General features: G+C 38.8%; 4 protein-coding genes and 1 long non-coding RNA gene across 11 annotated transcripts in view; 3 read left to right on the top strand and 2 right to left on the bottom strand.

Moving 5' to 3' along the window:
• Positions 1-115: 115 nt before the first annotated feature.
• LOC107273614 (serine/threonine-protein kinase PLK1) lies at positions 116-11,342 on the bottom strand. Of its 3 annotated transcripts, none has more exons than XM_015751994.2 (7): positions 9,952-11,337; positions 5,380-5,484; positions 4,952-5,068; positions 2,940-3,154; positions 2,059-2,847; positions 1,858-1,991; positions 116-1,795 (listed from the first exon to the last, which is right to left on the bottom strand). In XM_015751994.2, the coding sequence occupies exons 1-7, from the start codon at positions 10,741-10,743 to the stop codon at positions 1,458-1,460; spliced, it is 2,490 nt and encodes an 829-aa protein (XP_015607480.1). In that variant the 5' UTR covers positions 10,744-11,337; the 3' UTR covers positions 116-1,457. The 3 variants fall into 3 exon arrangements, with proteins under 3 accessions (XP_015607480.1, XP_015607478.1, XP_024946720.1); XM_015751992.2 differs by having other exon boundaries at positions 116-1,798; positions 9,952-11,324; XM_025090952.1 differs by lacking the exon at positions 5,380-5,484 and having other exon boundaries at positions 116-1,798; positions 9,952-11,342.
• On the top strand, positions 8,361-9,540 carry LOC107273619. Its single transcript, XR_001539298.2, has 2 exons — positions 8,361-9,122; positions 9,248-9,540. It is a non-coding gene; the product is annotated as an uncharacterized LOC107273619 (long non-coding RNA).
• A 380-nt stretch (positions 11,343-11,722) lies between the features above and the next one.
• LOC107273616 (spindle assembly abnormal protein 6 homolog) lies at positions 11,723-21,172 on the bottom strand. 2 transcript variants are annotated; one of them, XR_003061586.1, is made up of 6 exons: positions 20,652-21,172; positions 20,001-20,527; positions 19,193-19,941; positions 18,446-19,114; positions 13,023-13,475; positions 11,723-12,949 (listed from the first exon to the last, which is right to left on the bottom strand). XR_003061586.1 is itself a non-coding variant. In XM_015751998.2 (4 exons), the coding sequence occupies exons 1-4, from the start codon at positions 20,841-20,843 to the stop codon at positions 18,561-18,563; spliced, it is 2,022 nt and encodes a 673-aa protein (XP_015607484.1). In that variant the 5' UTR covers positions 20,844-21,172; the 3' UTR covers positions 17,169-18,560. The 2 variants fall into 2 exon arrangements, 1 of the variants encoding a protein (XP_015607484.1); XM_015751998.2 differs by lacking the exons at positions 11,723-12,949; positions 13,023-13,475 and having other exon boundaries at positions 17,169-19,114.
• On the top strand, positions 13,572-16,889 carry LOC107273615 (pleckstrin homology domain-containing family M member 1). Of its 3 annotated transcripts, XM_015751995.2 has the most exons (4): positions 13,577-13,950; positions 14,141-15,572; positions 15,647-16,285; positions 16,355-16,843. In XM_015751995.2, the coding sequence occupies exons 2-4, from the start codon at positions 14,238-14,240 to the stop codon at positions 16,508-16,510; spliced, it is 2,130 nt and encodes a 709-aa protein (XP_015607481.1). In that variant the 5' UTR covers positions 13,577-13,950; positions 14,141-14,237; the 3' UTR covers positions 16,511-16,843. The 3 variants fall into 3 exon arrangements, with proteins under 3 accessions (XP_015607483.1, XP_015607481.1, XP_015607482.1); XM_015751997.2 differs by having other exon boundaries at positions 13,572-15,572; positions 15,650-16,285; XM_015751996.2 differs by having other exon boundaries at positions 13,577-15,572; positions 16,355-16,889.
• A 657-nt stretch (positions 21,173-21,829) lies between the features above and the next one.
• Positions 21,830-23,759, top strand: part of LOC107273612 (inositol-pentakisphosphate 2-kinase) — a 60,186-nt gene continuing 58,256 nt past the window's right edge. For both annotated transcript variants that reach the window (XM_015751984.2, XM_015751987.2), the window contains exon 1: positions 21,830-22,114. The gene's annotated coding sequence lies outside the window, so the exon portion shown is untranslated. The remainder of the gene's footprint in view (positions 22,115-23,759) is intronic.

Below are 23,759 nucleotides of genomic sequence, written 5' to 3'. Positions count from 1 at the left end.
GCTAGAAATAACGCTCCCGCTGACGGGTTAAAAAAGCCGCGAAATTTAAACTAACAAGAGTAAGACACAAGGAGTGGGGAATGAAGGATTAAGACAATAAGTAAAAGACGAATAATGAGATCCTTAGCGTTCATTGCTGCTTCATTGTTTCAAACATATATGTTAAATGTATCCTTGGATAGAAAAAAAAAGTCGGCAATAAAAAATAAACGCACTATCCTGCTTCGTGACAATCGTTGGGCTGGTGTTTCGCGCAATAGCGTGTACCGAAGCGTAGCACGCACCGCAAATAATAATACGTAAAAGTATCATGGATAACGATAAGATTAACAATAATAGAAATAGTAGATCGTGGCGATACAATTATATAGCTATGAGATTAAGTACCACGGGAACGTAATGAGAAACGTGAAGTGAATCTAAGGCGCAATCACGTAATATGTAATGAACTCGTCCCGTGCACCAGGTGCATTGCAATTGCCGGATAAATATTTATAATATATATTGATGTGAAAGACGACGAAATCTATAAAGCGACGACAATATGGCCGTTCAGTTCTTAAACGCAAAATGAACGCCGTACAGAATTGACATATCTATACGAGCGTAACTACTGTACTGCGCTTGTCAAAACTTAGAGAACAACAGTAGGTATTATAATAATATTAATAATGATAATAATAATAATAGTAATAATAATGATAATAATTCTCGAATCAATATTAACAAATATAATAATTATCATATTAAACAACGTAACAGCCAGGAAGCAACGGCAGCAATGGCGTCTGCCGTAGCAATGACGATGGCAGTGACGGCTCGCACAATCGCATCTATCGAAACTATATTATTTACTTATTGACATTAACACCTAAACTCTCACGTATTGCTCCGTTTTGAACTCTGAATTTCTCATAGCGTTTATCACATCTCAACAAATCTACCTTTGTTAGTAATCTAGAGAAATAGAGACAGAGTGCGTGCGCACTCGTGGATAGGCGATACATCTTTGATTTAAAGTATCGGCATTCTTCGATCGTATATCAATAAATGTGCAGTACGCATTAATCTCTACGTACGTGTACTATAAATAGTACGTTGTACCGAAACGTACTGTACAAAAAGTATGAAACTGTTCCAGACCTATATTTCTTCGATGTACCTTTGTCCAACGTACAGAACTATATGTGAAACACTAGCGACATTATTAACTCCTTGTTAGGACGCCATCCGAATAGCGGGTTACATCGGATGACAATTTATATTCAAAAATAGATATCTGTCTCGCAAATAGAACAACATGGTAATTCGTTAACATTAAAAATGCCTCGGAAAACGATGAGAGTGTGATAGAAAGACGAATGAAGAACGATGATCATCCTTTATCAGCTAGTTAAACTAATTAGACTCAACAAATGATTTCCCGAGCTGATACCACGTGAAACTCCTGGGGAGAATCAGGCGATCATGTCGTGATCGAGCTCGGCAAACTCGCGCGACACTTTGCAGACGTAATGGAGTCGCTCGTGAAGATCAGCCGTGCAGCCAAAATCACGGAGATCATTTAACCAATAGGAAGACGTATGCCTGCCAGCATCGATATACGTTATAAGATATCCTCTTCCGGATGTCTCCTGGGATACCACCATCTTCGTATGGTCTAGGAAGAAGTTTACTTGAAGAAGAGGAATGGTCAGTTCCATGACGATAGCTTTGTCGGTTCGTCGCCATCTTCGCATTCTGGGTACGCATGCCCTGGCTTGTCTGGCACTACCACGACGTTCCCTGATCTTGCCTCCTGGACAGAGACACTCGTAGCTTCATCTGCGAGGTGATAAAAGGAACTATAATGCTTACCTTCAGTCAAGTGATCGTCCATATACTGCGTGAAGAAATGCAGCAAGGCGAGTTTCATTTGCAATGGCACTGGGACGTCTCTCTCCCGGTCGTACCTGGTTATCTCATCGTCAGTCGTCATGTATTCCACTCGCCTACAAGAAGCAATGATTACAGAATGATTATATATAGAAAGATTGTTTCCAACTGTCAGGCACTGACCTTCTATCATGAGTGTAACTCATCTTGGTACTATCGTTGAAGAGAACACCGACTGATCTGTCAGAGAGTTGAAAGCCAAGGCCATATTTATTCGAATAGTCGATCCACTTGGTGACAAAGAGCGGAGTAACGTCGTCTACCGTTGGAGGATTCTGTGCTGCGCAGGTGCACTTAATTTCCATAATACAAGTATCCAGGGCACGGTGCATGTGAATGCTCTGCATAAGTGCAGCAGACTTCTTGTGCTCGGGTGGGCAGAAAACACTGCTCAGTCGCTGCTTGAGTCTTGGCAACTTTGGAAGTCTTTTCACTAACCAATTGACTTTCCCTTCCTTTCGGCCAGAGCTCTTCGGTATTGTCATGGCCGATACGGATTGAGTGAGCTGTGCCTCGACGAGGGTCGTCTGTGGTACCGCCGATGGCTCGATAATATGTGCTGGTGGCATTTGGTAGCAGCACGTGTGCGGTAGGCTTGCAGGAACGTATTCCTTCGTGAGGTAGGCATGCTCCTTGACGCGTTCAAGCGACGGCCTCAGCTCTGGCGTCGGCTGTAAAAGCCATCGAACAAGATCCTGGCCACTCCGTGTAGCAATGCTGTCATCCACCTCTTTGTATTGATTGCTGCATATCCTGGCGTAGGTTTCTTTGAGAGTTGCTGTCTCGAAAGGCGGTTGCCCGACCAGGAGGGCATAAAGAATGCAGCCCAAAGCCCACACGTCAGCCTCGTAACTATAAGCTTGCTTGTAAAGAACCTCGGGTGCAATATAATTTGGCGTGCCGCATATTGTCCTGTTGGTTAATAATCAGAAATTAACGTTAATAGCTATTCGAATACTAATAAATAGTCAATCCTATGGGGAGATACACTTGATTTTACTTACACTCGTCTACGCTGACCATCGGGACGAGTTGCCAGCCCGAAGTCTCCTATCTTGACTATCATATGTTCGGAAAGGAACATATTTCCCGGCTTGAGATCTCGGTGAACCACTTTCTGAGAGTGTATGTAAGCCACCCCAGTCACCATTTGCTTCATGTAATAACGCGCTTCAGGCTCAGTCACTTTACCTCGATACTTCAGTACGTGCATCAGACTCTATAAAATTCAAGGTAAAAGACAGGAGTTAGCTAGTTGCACAACGCAATGATGTACATACACGTATAAACACAGAGTATATTCCTTTATAAAATTGCTTAAGGTAATCAAGTCCCATTAAGTTTTCAATTTTATTCTAGTCCTTGACTCGCCATATAATTGACAGTTATTGTTTTTGCTATCGGCAAGCATTGATCGTTCTATACCTAAGCAGTATTTCTCTATAGGTAACTTTTACTCATCTATGACTCCTTAAGACCATGTAACTATGTAAGGATACATTGCCTATTGCCACTCAAATCTATCACTCAAAGACCAGGTGTAATACAAGTTACAGAAGTCACCTCATATCTGACCTGATACATGTTTGTAAGAGAAATAACCACAATATCAAGAGGATATAACTCGTTAACGTACGAACGATAATGAAGAAGATTGTACATAGAATCCAAGGTAATTCCTCAGCTTCCTTATAATCCTCAGTAGGAAAGTTAGGTTGCAGTTTGTAAGATCAAGATGGATGCTTCAGAGCCACTATAGATCTTACCAAGATCAGATACCATAAGGAGCCGTTCAAGTTCCACAAGATTACTCGGGCGACAGGATGATGGCTGCAGTTGATGTTTACGTGCTCGAAGAGCGCCGTAGCCTTCCCGTATACAAATAACAATAAAGTATATTCCCACGACTGTATAAAGTTAAAAATTATAAGTCCACCAAAGGATAAGTACAATAATTGATAGATAAACCAGTTCAGATACTCTTAGACCCTGTTGATCGATACTTATTTAGAAATCCTGATACATCAGATTCACCTGAACGGTGGAAAGTCAGTGTGAATGCTTGATAGAAAGCAAGAAGATTTTGTGGAGGCGAGACAAAAGTGGCACGTACAATTTTTGTCATACTATAAACGAGGACATTCTCGGTACTGCGGAGACAGGATAAGCTCCGTGGCGCGTATAATCAAGCGTTTAGACATTACTCCTCGAACTCTAAACGTTTCCCATCGACTCTAACTGTACAAACAGGTTGAGAGATTAGTTAGTGGAGAGTGCAAGTGACTCTCAATTCGTGGTTACAGCCTCGTGTACGAGAACAGTACAGCGAGTAGCTATATTCATTAGTCTTACAATTGAATAGAATTAAATTCCTGGCAATTACAATGACAATGGTTTGATTTAATGAATAAATAACTAATGCACTAACAGGAAACATTCCATAAGTATATATGGTAAGTCTGTATATACATATACTGAGCTTGCAGGTACTTCTCATATGCAGGGCAAAGTTTAAGGGCGTCCAAGCGTGGAATTACCTTACAATTAATAAAAGCAAACCAACCGTTTACATGTAAATGACCTAAACGTTCAAACCCTTCTGTATACAAGTTCTATTCATTGAAACCGGAAGTGTCTCTATAATGAGACAGAAAAGAAAGAAGTCCCTGACAGGAAACTCCTAACGGACTGTAAAATCGAAATTACAGTGATCATAACGATCAACCCTGCCTACAGCGTGTTACAGGTTTCTACAGTATTTCTATGTTTCTAAATATATTTATCGTGAGGTCGACGTCCCAAATTTATCTTCGTGACGTGCAGCGATTGGGCCTTTACGATGATCGACTTGGTTTTATAAAATTTCTTATCAAGTGATTGCACGGTTCGAGGGTGATGATAGGATTTTCATGTTGTTACTAGCAAAGGAAGATACGGTTAGTTTAAAGTAGTTTCTTGAGTTAGAATGATTGAATGTAATTTCCAAGAAAAGCATCTGAGAAAACGTAGCTGATACCTTTCGTGGGCAAGCCTCCAGGAGCATGTAGGCATTTAGATTGTCCTCGAAGTAGTGATGCATCTGAACAACGTTCACGTGGTTCAGTTCCTTGTGAATCATGATCTCTCGTGCTATCTGAAAATATATTATTCAAGTAGTACCCAATTCTTTAGAATTCCTTGCGATTATCAGCGTACAATGAGCATACTTGCAGACAGTTTACGAAAGGTTCATAATGCTATATGAATAATGATTATATATTATAAGCTTTCACCTGGGTGAAATAATTGATGAATAATGTAATATACAGTGAATATCAAACTTTTATACTGAGAATTTATGTGGTAACGTAAATATATGCTATACTATGATAATGACTGTATAGCTATAGGTCTATTCATAAAATGACATTCAGCTAGAATCTATGAACTTTAACGAATGCAAACCTTTTGCATATGGACTTTCTGCATACGATTTTTCGGAATGATTTTGCAGGCATACTGAGTCCCATTGGCGATATCAGTCATCATGTACACCCTGGCAAAGCCACCCTGGAAGAGAATAAAATAATAGTATCAGTATTGATTAATCGTGGAAAACTTTTTTTAACGATATTGATAAATTTTTATGAAATTAGTTCAGGGTAGTTCAGGGTAAAATAATGTCTGTTATTCTTTGAGAGTGACCGAAATGGCCTTGCTGAAGTATGCATTAAATTGCAGACTTCGAAGAAAAATTAATCGTTAAAATATGTCGACGTGGGAAGGATCACGTTTGTAAATACGCAGACAGAATGGCCGTCCTCGGCTCAATGCCAGAAACTCGAAAATATCTACCGACATTACGAAAACTGTCGTCGCCTCGGAAGCGTTAGTATTCTTTAGTCTACTACCTATTTGAAACTTTAAACATCGCCATTGCTTTCTATCAATAACCATTAAACAGATAATATATGTATATGTATAAGAAATATATGTATAAGAAATTGTTAAATAAATCGAAAATCGATGAAATCCAGTCTTCACGGATAAACTTCAGCACGGGTATATACAGGGTGTCCCAAAATTACCTGACCAACGGGGTATGGCGGTGTTCGGGAGGCACCACTGATCACGAAAATGACCTTACTTTTGTCCGGAAGGTCATAGTTTTAAAAAGTTCACGTAATATTTTTGACATCCTGTATATCGAACCTGCAATTAATTCTTACGTGCGAAAATAATTTGACTATTTTTTTTTGTCTAAATACAGGGTGTCCCAAAATTACCTGACCAACGGGGTATGGCGGTGTTCGGGAGGCACCACTGATCACGAAAATGACCTTTCTTTTGTCCGGAAGATCATAGTTGTTAAATGGGAGCAGGTCAAAGTTGATCAATCAGAGGGAGGCGTCAAGAGAAACGTAGGCACCTACGAACTCTGAGTTTTCTTCCCTCGCTTTTGTTTCTCGGTGGCTTCTTTCTTGTTTCTTGTTTCCAATAGGCATTTTCAATTTCCAATTTCCATCCTGCCCGAAGCCACTGAGAAACAAAAGCGAGCGAAGAAAACTCAGAGTTCGTAGGTGCCTACGTTTCTCTTGACGCCTCCCTCTGATTGATCAACTTTGACCTGCTCCCATTTAACAACTATGATCTTCCGGACAAAAGAAAGGTCATTTTCGTGATCAGTGGTGCCTCCCGAACACCGCCATACCCCGTTGGTCAGGTAATTTTGGGACACCCTGTATTTAGACAAAAAAAAATAGTCAAATTATTTTCGCACGTAAGAATTAATTGCAGGTTCGATATACAGGATGTCAAAAATATTACGTGAACATACGTGATTCCCCTGAATAGTCATAATTACTATAATTTATCCACAGATCAAACTTCTTTATCACCGGCTTGCGAGGGTTTCCTTTAAAAGAAAAATTGATACTTGTAAGACCCAAGAGGTAGCAGCAGCCTCGAGACCAGATTCCATTGTGATTAGTCTGTCGCTCGATAGAAACCCGCTGGAAAGTTGTCGATCGAGCTCTTATTATGCCCGTACTGATCCTGAATGTACGTTTTATAGATTTTTTCAGTATAACATTTGATATATCAGAAATCCGACAATGAAGTAGACTTCCGTCCGGTTCGAAGTTACGTGGCTTCCCAATTCCTGCCATTTTGTAGAACCAGTAAAGGAAGTGACAAAAGCATGGGAAAGGATTTTTATCGGAGGTCAAAGTATATAAAATCCCTGCAGAGACATTAAGGGAGATTTAATGGCTTCTGTAAGTCTGTTAGGAAATAAGAATTTTATTAATAATATTTGATAACCAAGATAATCATCGAAATTTCCCAGGTACGTCTGTGAGATCCAAATATCTGTCGATATGTCTGGATTGAGTAGCACTGTTATTACTACTGTTTCTGGACGATTGCTAAGACCAATATTTACACACTGTTGGGGGGTCCGAATTCGACTGATTTTTCACAGATACAAAACTACCCAGTAATGTTTATGGAAGATTAATTGGCAATAATACACAGTTGGAAAAACTCGTAATTTTCAACGTTCATGGCTTTGCGTAAGACTTAAGAAGCCTCAAACGAGAACACCGAGTCTTCCCTGACTAAATAAATGTTTTCACTCTGCTATTCAGGAATGTCAGGTCTCGGCTATTCGTGGTCGTACCAACGGGAATCACGAGAGAGAATCCCGAAGCAAGAAGGTCGAGGAATCATTTAAACTAGTAAGCTTCCTGTAGGCATTTAACAGTACGATGACATTCGTGAGAATTTAATGACAGTACTAATTTCTTAAATATTCTAAATTCTATACGAAGGACAGACTGATAATTTAATAATTGTTTTGACGATCGATAAAAATTTAAGAAAAACTATGTTAATGATGCCACTGCTCTACTGTATTTATTAAGGAAAATGAGTGACGATTGGTTACTGATAGAATAAAACAGTTATAGTCTCAAAAAGAAGTTTTAGCACAGTCTAGTTTGAAGATCGTTATGGTATGAAAGTGGATTTTTAAACGACCGATGAAATAACGTCAATTACCCAAGATTGTTATGTCATTAAAATCGGTGGCGCTCAAGAGACAAGCTTTATGTGTGGCGAACCGGAAAAATAAATCAAAATACCAACTATTAAGTGGAACCGTAAGTCTCTATAATTAGAGACTATTCTCGAGAAAGCTCTCTCCAGTTTACAAGATACAAATCTACGGTACGAACGAAAAGTTTAAGTGCCAATAAAAGTACAGTGTAAACGCAAATTCTAGAAATAATATATCTTTAAATTATTTCAGAGTTTATCTGAAAATTTCTTAAAGCAATAAGTCACAGCAATTTATCTCAACTTCCTGTACTAATAAATCTTCAAAAAGAGCCAAGTTTCTATATTTCGTCTGTTTTGGACCTAGTAGGTTTCACGGTAAAAAGACCTTGGGTTTCTTCGGGTAAAGTTGAAAAATGTCGAGAGGTAGGATCCAAAGAAAAGAAGAAAATCTTTCTCACGAAAGATCCAAGCGCGATCCTTTGTGTTTCCAACTTTTGTCCGTCCTTAGGTAGCGGAGGTAGCCTCGAGTTTTCATCTACCTATATATACCTATATATATTCACGTACTCTGACACCTACGTATGCATATGTACATTGATGAGAACGTGTGCCATGTGAGCTCGTTTGCCAGCTCAAGGTTGACAAAGAACTAAAACCGTATCGTCTGACTTTTCACAATTCGTACAGTTACAAATTTTACGCTGCCATCGGTATTACCGTCCTTAGTCTTTCACAGAGCTTGAGTCAGAAACGCGCTAGGAGTTTGTTTGCTTTGGTATGTCCAAATTATAAGAAAACCAAACGGTTTCTAAAGGGTATAACAGTTATGTATAATATTCAATGATACTCTGTGACGTAGAAAAAATAGAATCCCTTTGATATTTTCTTGCTTTCCTCTATTTGCAGTACTGTGACGTTCTTGTGGTTACCTTGGGAGTCGTGAGAGTGATTCATACATAGAATGCGCGCAGGTGGTGAGAATAGGTAGACACCAGCCAGTGGTTATCGTTTCCGCAAAGCAGTGACGTTATGGAATTCCTTTCTTAGGGCATAGACAATCTGTATGATTTTCAATAATAATCTGATTCACCAAAGATTGCTCACGATGATGGTGAATAAATGATAATTAGTTCTTGCAAATTCGCCAGGTCAGAATACTCAGAAGTTGGGTGACAAAAAGTTCATGAAAACTTAAGTTTTGTTACTGAACTTTTTTTTTTAATTTCTCACAGTATTGTGAATCTCTATATTGAAGTTTAACCATTTCTCCTAGTTGATATGACGACCGAAATTGGATAGGCGAGTCTGGTTTAATAAATGTTTGTTGATTTGACTCTTATCAAACGGATGGATAATCTTCATGTATCTGTCGCCGTTTCACTTGGCAATAACGGAATTCTGAGGATGGATACTGAATTTAAACGAATACTTAGTATTCCTGGGACATTTGTAATGTCTTTTGTATGCTTGGATTTGCTTGTAATGGGGCGGAATTTATAATTTTTTGAAGTTATAATTCTTGTCTGTTGTGAGTTTCACTTTTTGAATAAATGACTTTTTGAAGAACTTGTTTTTAGAGAGTTCTATGTTAGTCTGGAAGGAAGAGATAGCTATACTTATTTTTGTACGAGATCCATGACCCAAATTGCATAATTCTAACCAGTCTCTCAGAAGAAGAAACACAGCCGTGCAGACGTCTCGTTGACAGTTCAATTTCCTGAGGAAGTTTTGGAGCTAAATGTAAACTCCTTAGCTTCAGAAACACTAATTTTATTCCTCAAGTGGTTGTACTCAGAGGATTTAGCATTTACATATGTTCTAATATACTCCTAAAACCTAAATAATAAGGTTTGAGGGCAGAATGAAATTTTTTGTTATGTTTTAAAAAGTATTCAACCTATTAATTGTTATGTATCTCCAATTGATAGTTATAAATAATAATAAAACTTTAGTTGTATTTTAATAGAAAATTAGTACCTTTCCCAGAAATTGTCCTTTGTAATATGTGTTGCCTTGAACAGGATCAGAAACATAATCAGATTCCTGCTCATTGGAATTAGTCCAGGAAGATGTGGATGGTCCAGCTGCTGTAGTTATGCTAGGAGTTCGAGGTGGCAAGGTAGTTTGAGATGATGGTGTTCCCAGATTTCCATTTCCAGATGTATTTGTTGTTGCAACACTAGATGATGCAGACACCACATTGTCTACAGTTCTTACTGATCCAAAGGCAGACAGAGGCACAGAGGCATATAAAGTAGTTTGGGATAGGGAATAATTATTGGAAACAGAGGATGAGCTCACAGGAACAAGTCTATCCGATTGTACACCAGGATGTGAGGAGCAGGAGTTCTCCGATGGAATAGCAGCTCTTATAATCCTATGTTGGCCCTTTAGTGGTGTTCTTTTCGTAGTGTCACTATCAACCTTACTAGAATCAATCTGCAACAAAGTTGCTTTGATCTCTAGTGATTTTCCAGACGGACTGGAAAAAGGAAGTGAACTACTGTGTGAAGCGTCAGAAAAAGAAGGACTTCCCAAGTTGTTTTTATGCGGTGTCTTACTAGGGCTAAGTCGATCAACCTGACAGGTATCATCTTCTAAACCACCAGATGCATTATTAAGAGTATGCGAGGATGTATTGGATGAAGTGGAAGTGTGTTCGTCACAATCCTTACTCCTAGAGTACATCAACGTTTCATTATTAAGGTCATCCCTTATTCCAATCCTGGATATCCCAACACTTTGTAAAAGAGCCATCTCCAAGGACATTTGGTGTCTTAGAAAAAAATAACAGAATTTTTTCTTAACCAGCTACCGGCTTAGCAAACTCCCTTACATTCCCCATAAAAACAGCATCCTGAATCGCCCTGGAGGCGCGATTCTTGCACAACCCTTAACGAGCCCTTTCGCTCCTTCCAAAAAGTCACATAGAAATCTTGCATTTTAATACACTATATTTCAGTCCATATCTCCACGACACTTTGGCACGTGCAATCGATTCCCTTTTCTTTCCTGGCAGGTCGATTCTCACCCGCGTCCGTTTCAGTTCCGCGATACTCTCTACGAAAATATATTACAGGCCACGCAACCACCACATAGGGTCCATGCTACTCATATCACCTCACCACCGTTATACGAGCTCCTTAGCTCTTCACGAATCTACAGTATTTTCCGTACTGGCTGGTTGCCGCGACCGAACGCGACCCTCTTCATCCTCACCCTCATCCTCCTCTACGTCCACCTTCGCCACCACTCTAACCACTTCTCCTCCTCTAGCTTACGTCCCTATCCAACACCAACAACACCACACTAGCTAGCTGCTACCTATCTGCTACCCCACCAGCCAACTCCTCCTACCTCATCCCTACTCTTCGCGAGTATTCCACCACCACGTATAAACTCCACTATGACGGTCAGGACCGGATAGCATCGTCTGAGGCACTGGTGCTTTGTTACTTATTTTACTACTTCAATTCTTCTTCTGAGGAATTGAGTTAATTTCGAGAAACAAACAATTCATTAATTATGTGAAGAAAGCGTAAACGGTCTGGACGAGATGGTTTAGGTTGCCTAACATTTTAATAGACTTGAATTACGTTATTATACTGCATCATATGTTATACAATTGTAATAATTATACTTGCATACATACATTTTTGTATATCCGAAATTGGTATTTTGCAATACTGCTAGATTAATGAAATCTCTAGTATAATGAATACCCTGGTATAATAAAATCTTCGCCAGGTTACAATGCAATTCTGTATAGTATATTTTTTAATTATTTTAATGAAGTATCTATTTTCCCAAAAAAATTAACTATTATAGTACACGAGGATATTCCCTTTGTCGTAGCGACATAAACTATTACACATGCGGGCAATAAATGTATCAGTGACGCATTTGTTCACTCTCTTGTGATAAACATTTACATAAAGGTCAATTAAATTTATCAATATTTATACAAGCGTTAATTAAACCGCGAACGAGCCGGCATTTACACGTAACACACATTTGTTTCACCAATGCGAATACGCGTCATAATCCAATGAGTAGATATACATTTTTTTTAACAAAAACATATTTCCTATACTGATTCTTATGCGTTCAACTCTCATGATATGTATAGAGATATGAAACTCAACGTAATACAAATAACAAACGCATGAGATCCAAATGTGCAAACGTCTGTGCATTCCACAATATACATATTGCGTTCTCGCGTGCAAATTTATTAACTTTAGATTCCTCGTGTAAGTACGTCAATGCATGTTGAAAACAATATTTTCTATCAGAGTACCACACAGCGTATTGCTTGCTCAGATATAAATTGCGTATGTATTGCAAATAGCAAGTGTAGCGAGTTTTCATTGTTTCTGTATCGCACAGTCGACTGGCAGCTGATAGAAAAAGTCATGTTTATCTCCCGATGGCAAATTATTTAATTTCGCACACGTAGGCCTGAATATCGCCATTGATAACAAAGCATATGGGTATTTTCTAATTCAAATATATTTGCGATAATTTCTGCAATCCAAAGAAATCCAACAGGATGTGGGTACTAAGGGATCGCAAGGTGGGTGTACTTACCGTGAAAAAAAAAAGGGAAAAGATATTTATGAATTCGTAAATAATCTTATTCTTGCTTATTCTCCCAAATATTATGTAACTTGTTACGATCCTGATTCCACTATTCCCTTTCGTTCTCTCATTTTCTACAAGGTGCCGTCTTTTTCGCCCTCCCTTGCTCACTGCATTGCATCCTCTCTTTTCTCCTGCTTCCTCTCTTTCCTCGTTCACGAGTTCTATCGCCGTCAAACCGGAGGAACACGCACCGAGCCATCATGCTTTCGGTCATTCACACAAGATGCACCTCCTCAACATTCAAAATGCGCTAAGTGCGCATCTAAATATAATACTAGGAAAGTACTGGTTGATTCTATCAGACGAAAATTGTTTTCTCCATCTATATCTCCTGGACATATAGAAAGATCATAGTTGTTAATCAGATAAATAATTCCTGGATTCTGTATAATCCTAAATAATACCTGGATCAGAATATTATGACTTCTTTAGTTACGTTCTTGTATAACAAGGTATCAGCTGATGAAGACAATGGGCATTTATTGTCAATGAATGTCTCATTGATCTCCTTTTTTTATTCGGGAGATGCTAATCGTTTGCCGGACTCCAGGTATGGTTTATTGTTCAGCTTGAGACAAAAGAGATCATGTATTTTAGTATGTAATTCAGCTGAAATGTAGGTTAAAAAAGTCTCTTATTCGTAAAGCCCAAAGCATTTGCTCAGCTTGTACGTTACGCAATGTTCCTTGGAGAGATTAGACGCTTCGTACAGAGTTTGTATACTCGGCAGTGTGCTTTGTGGAATAATAGTGCTTAAAATAACGGTGCACTGGCGTTCGTAGGATGAGAAGGAGCGTGTGAACGTTAATGCGCCTGCGTGTCTTCGACTTCTGGCTGTGTGTAAAGTCACCTGCAAACTGCAACATAAATATTGCACTTGCTGTCCCCTTTGAATTGTCATATATGGATGCATTGACTCTTACTTTCTCAGTAAAGATTCTCAGGCTCGCTGCTAACCACCCAGTCACCCACTATATTACACTTACGTGTCTAAGGACCGTGGTAGATGGTTTATTCTGAATGCAGCTTTATTACCTTTGAATGCCCTGAGGATGTTAAAAATGGTAGTAGCTGGTAGCAACGCAATGGGCGGATAGAGCACGAACTATTTTCAAGGAAAGAAAGATGCCATTAATTTATGATAGTGCTACTCAAGGAGGACTATGAGAAATGATTCCGAGTATTTATGGAGAGTGTTGAAGTTTGTATAGAGAATGCAAAAAATCTAAAATGTGACGGCTGTTGAGAAATACTCATTCGTTTTAAGTTCCTCAACGTCTGTAGAGAGAATCGATGTGTCATCTTGGTGGAACATAACCTCTCAAAACAAACGTAAGAGATATCGTTTGATATTTAGCACAAAGTTCAAGCGCCTTTCTTATCTGGTTAAGATTGTATTTACTTTGTGACCCCTTCCGGGTATTCCTTGTATTCTCGTTATGCTCTCTGCTACTGAGAGAATTGACCATTCGTACGTTGGCGGTCACGCCGTATTGACGAGGAGATTTGTTAAATATTGCAGCAAACATTTAAGGTAGTTTCTTGTTGAATCATGAAGACAATCGTCGGGCTTCATTATAGTATTAAAAGTACCTCGGTTAATCATCAAGACAGAAAAGATGAACTCATTTATAAAGACGGTGAAGTCTGTGACCTCCAGAAGGGATGTCCTGGTACGGGAATCACTTCAGAAGCTGTTAAACACCAGTGTCATGGAGATGCAAAGTGCTCCAGGTGTGATGGAAGGTGGTACAGTGGGAAATTGCGAAGAGGCAATGACTCTGTGCTCTGCTTTGGAAGCTATGTTTTTGCACGGATTAAAGGATTCATTGTTAAACCGTGTGACAGAGGCTCTAAGTGGACCAGACTTTGATGCTATGCCACAGCCCAGTTTTTGGGGTCCGCTTTTGGTTTTCTCCCATCGGCAGATTATAGATCAAATTCAAGGCTTGACACAGATCACTACCGAAGTGGGTTATTGTAGGGCTTGGATACGACTAGCATTAAATGAAGGATTGTTATCCAGTTATTTGAGCTCTATCCGAAGAGATAATACAGCCCTTAAACCATATTATAATCGTTCGGCATTCATCAGAGACACAGATCTTGTTGACGTGGCACAGAGACTTATTGAAAGTCTAGATCATGTGCAATTTGAACTTGCTTGTAACACAAGTTTATTAAATTTCTGGTCAAGCACACCTCTTCTTATGGCTGCAATTTGGTCACCACCAATGAAATCATGTCCAGTATCCTGTGCCGTGGATATTGCTAAGACAATAACAAGTGAGCTGACGGATAGTGACAATATAGAAGAGATTGAAACTGCTAGTTCCATTGGGAGCATGGGATCCTTTAATTCCTCACAATCTGCTCTAAATAGTATTACAAATCTCACTGAGGATGATCCATTGAAAAACATTTTAGCGAAGAGAAAGACAAATGGAACTGACGTTCGAAATTCAAACAGGTCTTCACCAGTGGTAATGAATAAGAGAAAAATTAAAGAGAATACACATAAAAGAGAAGAAACGACCACAGAACCTACGGGTGATAACACAACAAAGAGAGATGCAGAAACGAGTATCGATGTTGATACAAGTACTGAAGATTTAAGCAGTAATGTTCAACCAGATCAATCACAAGCTGTGAGTAATGAAAATGGACCAACTACAGTGGGAAATTCACTCATTGGCAGACTTGGCTGGTCCACTTCATTTGAGGATTGTGACTCGTCATTAACATCATCAGTTATATCCAGGAGTTCTGAAGGAGTAGATGCTCCTCGTACTCCTGGTGAAGGACCTACTTACGATGCCTTGATTCAAAGTTACCATACTGCTGGTTATGCGACAACGCCAGACCTTCGAGATTTTCTCAATAAATATCCAACCAAGAAGAAAGTAGACATCATACCAGTTCCAGAGGAGCCACAAGCAGAACCAACTGTGAAGGTATTAATTAAAATAAGATATTTTTCTTTAATTAAAAAAATTCTTACATTACACTTTCACTATTAACTCCAAAGCAGGCGACGGAGAGTTTAGATGAATTACTAGGTAAAATACCCCATGAAAAAGGACTGGATGTTCAGAACTATAGTTGCCTCGACTGTGGTCATCCTATTGGAATGAATTTTTCAAAAGCTCACGTGTGCGCATTCTCAGGCGATTATTACTGTACAAATTGTATGTCTGCCGAAGAATTCCTGATACCATCACGAATGATCCACAACTGGGATCTGAAGCGTTACATAGTTTGCCAAAAAGCAGCGAGATACCTCACTGACTGTACAACCCTTCTAGACTTAAAAACCTTAAATCCAAGGATATACATGGCTGTAGATAACATGGCGCAATTGCAATCGTTAAGGATTCAATTAAATCTGCTACGCGCTTATCTGTTTACCTGTCGCGAGCCGATAATAGAATCTCTCCAGAAGAAGGTCTCTCCCAAGGATTACCTCTACGAGCACGTACATCAATACGCCGTATCAGACCTGGCAGACATTCCCAACGGTGCTTTGGCAATGCAATTGCAAAAAGTCATTGAATTTGCCAGAAACCACGTAATGAATTGCTGGTTATGCAGTCAAAAAGGATTCATCTGCGAGGTCTGTGATAATCCTAAAGTTATCTACCCCTTTGACATGGAATCCACGTATAGGGTGAGTCGCCTATTGTTTTTTATAAATAAATAAAGAACGTCATTATCTGATACAATAAATTGATTGCAGTGTGGAGTTTGCAATGCGGTATTTCATATGAATTGTCTGAATGCAAGTAAACCTTGTCCAAAGTGCGAGCGCAGGCGCAAACGTATGGACAGACCACTCCTCGATATGGGAAATACCGATATACCAACGGAAGGAACCTCCGCTGTTATTCCTTAAGTTAATTAAGAGCTAACCAAATGAATTATCAAGAGTACCATTTATTTTCTTACCATTATTAATCAGTATTCGTGTCTTTCCTTAGTTAGAAATTTTCATTATTCATAGAGGCGATGCGGTATAAGATTTAGAATGAATAGGATACAACCTCTGCCTGCAATTAACACCATTTTCACAAGCTACGGAATTGTAATCGCTTGCATAATTAGTATTTTCATAATGCCGCAATAGATAATCGTGAGGAAATACCAATAGCCAGTTACTTCTTACCCTTTGTAGACGAGTGGATTGTATAAAAGTCTAAAGATTAATAATATCGCCATTTATTGGTCGTAATACTTTGTAAATAAACTAATTATCTATTGTGAATGAGCTTCAAGATATGTCTTCTCATTTGAATAGATAGAATTGCCTTGTAAAGTTAAGCTTTCGTAAGTAGCTGAGAAAGATTAAATAAGAAGAATGTCTTTAATTAAGAATTTTGAATGTAAAGAAGAGAAAGAAACGAGTTATAGGTATTATTATATAAAAAGATCATTGGGACGAACAGTAAGAAACAAAAATATTTATATGCACGTCATCCTCCTGAGCTTCATTCAAAATGAGTAGACGAAACGGTGATAAAACAATGTTATGCGAAGTAAACATCTCTCGCTTGTATAATATAATTTTTTTATTAGAATTTTATGTACAAATAGTAGTAAAATAGATAAGATCGCGTATATGTACTTTGTGATCGAATTGACTAACTACTAAGTTTAATACTGTTGCTCTATTTGTGTAATGCAATATTTTGTTTTGCTCAATGGCCGGCGTAAGAAAAAAAAAAAAGAATTGTATCTCGGTGCTCGACATTATGCGTATAAAGATACATAAATACATATTATCACGGAATATACAGAGTACACGGTGAAAATTATTCGTAAACTTGGTCGATATATATATATATATCTTTAAAATTTATATATATAATATTAGCTATTATTGAGTACTTAATGCGTTTAGAGAGCTTTGATAAAAATTCATTTTCATACTTATTTTATAGATCTATTATTTTCTCTTGTTCTTTTATTTGCCAGTCTCGTGAGTTTATAAATCGGGATTAAAAATGGTCCAAATTTTCAGTCAAAAGTCTGTACGTTTTACGTTTATAATTAATGCGAACGGTTTGACGCGAAGGTACTTTTTATAATATATAAAAAAACACGTAATATTTCAGTACACCATAATCATTATCATAGAATCTAACTGTAAACGCATTACGTTTACTGTGATATCTGCGATTTATTGTTCCCCCTGCATTCTATCGTTAGTCGGATGATGATTTTTGACTTTTCTTATGGCATGAGACTGTTTCGATAAGCTCATCAGACTCTAACAGATTGTGTTATCGAAGAGGAAAAAAAGTGTTAAGGTACTTCAAATTATTTTTCAAGAATATCATGAGTGATTGTAATGTCCTTGAAAAAAAAGGGAACCTGCATCACTGATAAAAGGATGCTAGGAATTGACTGTGGCTGAATAAATATATTGTAGCGTCTATATACAGAATAATGCGGGACTGAAAGTCTAGGGTCACCAGGATCAAAAGAACTAATTATAAAGTATAAATTTAGTACGTAACATTTCTCTGGTTTGATTATCAAAAAAGAAAAAGTCAAATCTAAGACCGCATTCCCTTTGCATGGGATTAAACTAACATCTACTGTAGGTACTAAAGGTGCCTCTTCAGCCAGGTAGGGTCTGGTTAAACCACGTAGCTAAAATTACAAGATCTTAAGACATTAATAATTTTTGTTCTCTATATCATTAAGATCCGTGAAAAATATTTCTAATAACGTTCGTCGAACTATTTGTACTGTGTAGTTTGCAACGAACCCATCAACGCGTCTGACGCTCATTTCATCATGTTAATAATTCATTGTCTTTAATTACCTTGTTGCGTCACGCCATTGTTGTGTGTTGCTACTGATTATCTGGAGTACCGGAGCCTTCAGTTTTCGAATATTTACTTGCGTCGAGCTTGGCTCAGGTATCATCGAAATTCGGATCAGTGTAATGACTTGGGGAAGTACGCTGAGGGTAGTAAAGGTTTATCAAAAACCGCCCTCCGAAGTCCACCTTGCATAACACCACTGGCACTTTTAGCTTTCGCACTATTTGTGCTTAGGGCGGGATTGTTGTTCTCTGCGATGGCTGGCATTGACGAAGCTCCAGCTACGTTGCCAGGTAATTTGTTCAAGGAGTTTACTCGGTCCATTGGGGTGCTGGTGCATGAGATCTGTCCGCCTTTATTAAAGGTTGATAAACCTACTGTACTGTCCGTAACTCCGACTCCCATTGAGCGAGCCGTTGTACGTGCTGTTTGATTGATGTTTGGATTCTGTACTATAGGGTTCCGCAGGGGTAAGTTTGTCATTGGAATACTGGGTTGTTGAGTTGTACTTGGTGCTGGTGTTCTGGTCTCGAATCTACTCGAGAAGAGTTTGTTTCCTCTGGGTAAAGTCAACTGGACGGATGATGGTAGAGTTATGGGTGCCGTTGTTGTTGCACTTTGTAGCGGAGATTGCCCTTCTGCTAGTCTTCTGTTTAACCAGCTGATTACTATAAATAAAGTGGAGAGATAGTAATTAATAGGATTGTTCAATTGTTTCAGGATGAAATCATTAATTTAAATGTTACCGTTGTCATTGTTCTTAATGATCTTCTCTTTCTCCTCCAGTTGATTTTGCAATGACTTCAATTGCTCTTTCAGACTCTCCACTTCAGCCTTTGCTTCGCTGGCTTCTTTTGCATAGCCACTTGTTTTATTCTCTAACTGACCGACCTCCTTCTGCTTCGCATCCAGTAATCGTTCTTGTTCCAATGCTATACTCGTTCTCAGCTTCAGCTTTGACTTAGTCGATGCCAACTCATTTTGTAACTTGGTTAAGATCTCGTTAGCTTTTACTAACTCGTCGCTCAAGTTCCTCAAGGAGTTTTGCTTGCGTTGTAACTGACCTTCCTTGTCGGCTAGGAGCTCCTCGAGATGCTGCTTCTGTTCCTTAGCTGTTTTTATCATCTCTGTATGCTTGCTAATAAGCACAGATTTGTCTTTCAACTCCTGCTCGAGCACTGCGACCTTTGTTCGGAGTCCGTTCACTGCCTTATCTTTATCGTGATAATCTACGTCCAGCTTGGAATTTTGTTTCTTTAGCATAGACAAATCACGTTGGGCAACGCTGAGCTCCTTTTCTAGTATCTGCAGCTGTTTTGCTTGTTCCTTGTTTGTAGCTTCCAAAAGAGATTGCTTATCCCTGAGACCAATATTTTGTGTTCGCAACTCGGCTAATTCTGTATGAAGCTGTTTAAGAGTTTCTGCATGACGTTGTTCCACTTCCAATTTTTCCTTCTCACTTTGTCGCTGCCACTCTAGTCTTGCTTGTGCTAGCCTAACAAATATAGTATCATTATAATTTTTACTGATATAACTTTGTTAAAAAAAACTGACCTATCTTTTTCGATGCTGATTTGCTGCGATGAATTAATTTGCAGTTGATTTTTCTCAGACAGATATTTCTGCTCTAATTGCTCCAAATCCCTGGTCTTTGCATCAAGCTTGCTTGTTAAGTCATTCAGTCTTGTCTCCATACCAATTACGTCTCTATCCTTGTGCATGACATTTTCCTTTAGCTGCTTGATCTTCATTGCCATATGAGTTTTTATATCAGAGTCACTCGCAGGTGCAATATTTAAACTGAGATGACACAGATGTTTAAAGTTATTTGTTTCAACAAGCCTGAAGGTCCAATCCATGCCTTCTTCTGCCAGTAAAAGCAAGAACTTTGGTGGAGTCTTGCCTATACTCGATGCCGGTACATAACATTGTTCCAAAAGACATATCAACTGCGTAGCAAAGTTGTCAAAGTCCACGAGCAAGCCTTGCTGAGCCTTGAGAACTTTGAAATCATCATCGGTAATGTACAACGAATAAAGAAAACAAGGATCATCATCATCTGACAGTAGTACACAGAGGCTCTAAAAGTGAAACAAATTCTCTTAAAACAACTGTTAATCATCAATTTACTAGAGGACGCTGAAATCTCAATTAAATGCGCAAAAACAATCTAAGGTTAATTGATGCTGTCATTCGACCAAGTACCTTACGACAGACTGGACTGAGTCCTGCGTGGATTTCGACGTTGACCCGGAGTTCTCTCTGGCGTTCATCCTTATGCTGTGGCTTTACATAAACTCTCTGTACCTTCGTATAAAGAACTTCGACATTGTTCAGCTGCAAGCCAGCATCACCAGCTACACCACCACCCGCTATACTGTTCAAGTAATTCATCATAGCGGTTCTCTCAATAATACATCCGTCACTTTCAACCAGGTAGCTGACAGGCCAAGCAAATCTTTCGCGTCCTCCGGATCACGTCTCATTTGGACCCCTTACGCAGTAGATATTCTGGAAATTTTAGCGTTCGAACTTTCAAATCATTCATCGCGGATCGACGCACGCGTACTGACAGTGCTGCCCTCCTGACAGCACGCGTTAAAACTAACTTACGACCCCTCCCACTTTCATTTACGCTACTTTCATTGTCAGACCAGAGCTTTTATGTTAATAGTTTATTTAAAGCCTCATTCAGTTCGACAGAAAGTTCCACTAGAGATTATATAGAAAGATAAGAAATATATGATTAATGACTTCTCTTTTTCGGGTCAGACATATAATTTGAGTTCATCTTTACTCTTAAACGAAAGGCTGATCTAATCGATTATGATCCGACCACTTATCATTTGGTTCCAATGCAGTGTAATTACAGGATGCAATAAACAGTATGTAACGACAAAAAATATATTCGAATTCTAGTATAGTACATTGTAGAAAGTCCATAGGAGCATCAATCTTTGACAAGGTATTTTATAAAATACGAAAATTAGATAATAAGTCAATATAAAATGAATCAGTATGTCAATATCGATTTGAAATCCCACCAGTTTCACCATAACCGGATATAACTAATTTCATATTATTGAATTACACCCAATAATAACTCATAGCACTAAATTGATTATTAATGGTTAAAAAAAGAATTATTTTGACTCCTATTAATCTGTTAAACTGAACTATAAAATCTTTAAACATTTTTGAATCTGATATTCGGTAAACGTAGTCAGGTATACATATGTGGAAATTCGAGAAGCTCCGTCGAGACGATTACATTCTTTACTTTCCCGCGCATTCCCCAAAGTTGCAATACCATTGGCCAATTCCAATGAGTCCAGCCAATAGCGTCTCTTCTAAACGGACACGTATTTAAAGCCCCGCTCATGATCTGGCGGCGAGTGTTAATCGCGACCGCCATGCCATGCGGCTGTTTCGGAGCTGACATTCTCGTGAACGTCGCGATAACGTGGGAAAGGTCGCGATTAATTGGTGTCATCGTGTAAAATGTGTGAATACGCGAAGCATTGGTGCCGAGTGAGTGAGCGTGTAGCAATTGAATCACCGAGGATGGTGCTCCGATGAAAATACGGTACAGCCCGTGGTGTCTCATCGGTTAGGAGATTTGCAAGTGGATCGAAAGTGTCGAGACAGCAGAGACCAGAGGACAAACCGTGAGTCATAAAAAATCTTTCTAATAAATCATGCATAAGATTCATAACTTCGTATCATGAAATTATGTATTACAAATTTTTGGTTAATCTACGTTCACGGTGACAGCGCGTGTTCCTTGAAATATATCGTTGGATTAGTAGGGTTGCTCGTAGCGCCCTTGTGAATCTTACAGGGACCCGTCATGTGCTGCCATCTTGTCACTTTAATCCGTACTAACACAGCTTACATTTGAAACACAGCTCTGCACGTCGGACGATTTTCACTGGCTAGTAAAGTATCGATCGATGGAACGAATATTTTATATCGATGAAAATTTCACTTCTGTCCTCTATTAATTGATATTATACTTTTGAACAGTGAATAATCAATAGAATTTCGTTTTATCTATATTAGCCTATGTATTTGCGCTAACGATTTGTGTAGCTGTTTCCATATTAAATGGCGTCAGATGTTTCGTGTATGGTGCCCGAAGATGGCGGCACTGTTTCGAAATTGACAGTCTCGGTAACGGTGCAGTAAGTGGCAGGTTTCCTTGAATATCTTTAGCGCTTTACGTTTTACAATTTTACATATTATAAGGACACGTAAAAGTGGCATTATGCAATCACGTCAGAATGAACTTCGTAATGATTCAACGTACAACGGTGCTTGTGCAGACAGCCATGACCCTCGAGCAATGGTCCGTACGCTTATGATTATTTAGATTTCCAATGCTCGGTAACCAAAGGAAATGACGAAATGACTGTAGTATCGAAATATGGCTACATCAAGCTATCCATATAAATTACCAAGACCGGATGCGAGGTTGTGCTTTCTCTTTGGATAAAATTAAAAAGAAAGATATACTCTTTCTGACATACGCCCTTTACTTGGCTAATTCACGAACCGTTCTGCTTCCACCTGGAGGATCGTATCTTGCGTCACGTTTCGGTAGGAACAGACGACTAAACGTGCCCACGCACCTGGCGCAATATATACATATATGTACACACAGTATTGCTTACAACGTACCCTTTGCGAAACCGTCGCTCCTGCATGAACAAAGAAAAAATATATTCATGAGCATCGAACCTAGTCAGCAACTAATCAACAGAGCTGACGCATTGGATTCTATATATATATAATTCGTCTTGCGAAATCGGGTACGTATATTACAGTACCAGACTAAAAATTAATAGAATCTAACGATCGGTCGTTGAAAGATTTTGTCAAAATTTCATTAACCAACTGACAGATTACGGCCTGACAGTTTTATTGTTCTAGATAGAAGCACGAAGTGTCTGGCATAGGCCACTGCTCTCGTGTGTGGCATTGCGCAAGATGTTCCGTTAATTTAAAAAATATAAAAGTTAAGATATCGACGAGTCAATTTACCGGTTTATCATTTTGATCAACGTCAAAGGAATTTATAATAACAGTATCCAATCCATTGTCTCTCAAACCCTTTTCAGCAGTCTAGCTCAAGCATCCGTTTTATCTTTCTTGGTCTCGCCGCCATTTTCTCAGAGGAACTGTCTGCCGCAGACATATTGTTGCATTCAGGATAACATTCAATTGGATGGAAACTTAAGAGACAGAGGTATTGAAAATTCACATTAAAAAACAATATATCCTGAAATTATTCCTTTCTCGTGTTGACTCACG

This window comes from Cephus cinctus, unplaced genomic scaffold, assembly GCF_000341935.2.
Source record: "Cephus cinctus unplaced genomic scaffold, Ccin1 Ccin1_scaffold1762, whole genome shotgun sequence".
Lineage (NCBI taxonomy): Eukaryota > Metazoa > Arthropoda > Insecta > Hymenoptera > Cephidae > Cephus > Cephus cinctus.
This window is presented reverse-complemented; position numbering and strand designations above follow the sequence as displayed.

Coding starts and splice junctions, on each gene's coding strand:
- LOC107273615 (XM_015751996.2), top strand. CDS start 14,238: ATGAACTCATTTATAAAGACGGTGAAGTCTGTGACCTCCAGAAGGGAT. Junction 15,573..15,646: donor AAGCAGAACCAACTGTGAAG/GTATTAATTAAA, acceptor TTAACTCCAAAG/CAGGCGACGGAGAGTTTAGA. Junction 16,286..16,354: donor ACATGGAATCCACGTATAGG/GTGAGTCGCCTA, acceptor AATTGATTGCAG/TGTGGAGTTTGCAATGCGGT.
- LOC107273614 (XM_015751992.2), bottom strand. CDS start 10,743: ATGTCCTTGGAGATGGCTCTTTTACAAAGTGTTGGGATATCCAGGATT. Junction 3,155..4,951: donor TGGAGGCTTGCCCACGAAAG/GTATCAGCTACG, acceptor TGAATTTTATAG/AGTCTGATGCACGTACTGAA. Junction 2,848..2,939: donor GATGGTCAGCGTAGACGAGT/GTAAGTAAAATC, acceptor ATTAACCAACAG/GACAATATGCGGCACGCCAA.
- LOC107273616 (XM_015751998.2), bottom strand. CDS start 20,843: ATGATGAATTACTTGAACAGTATAGCGGGTGGTGGTGTAGCTGGTGAT. Junction 19,942..20,000: donor ATCAGCATCGAAAAAGATAG/GTCAGTTTTTTT, acceptor TATATTTGTTAG/GCTAGCACAAGCAAGACTAG. Junction 19,115..19,192: donor CATTAAGAACAATGACAACG/GTAACATTTAAA, acceptor CTTTATTTATAG/TAATCAGCTGGTTAAACAGA.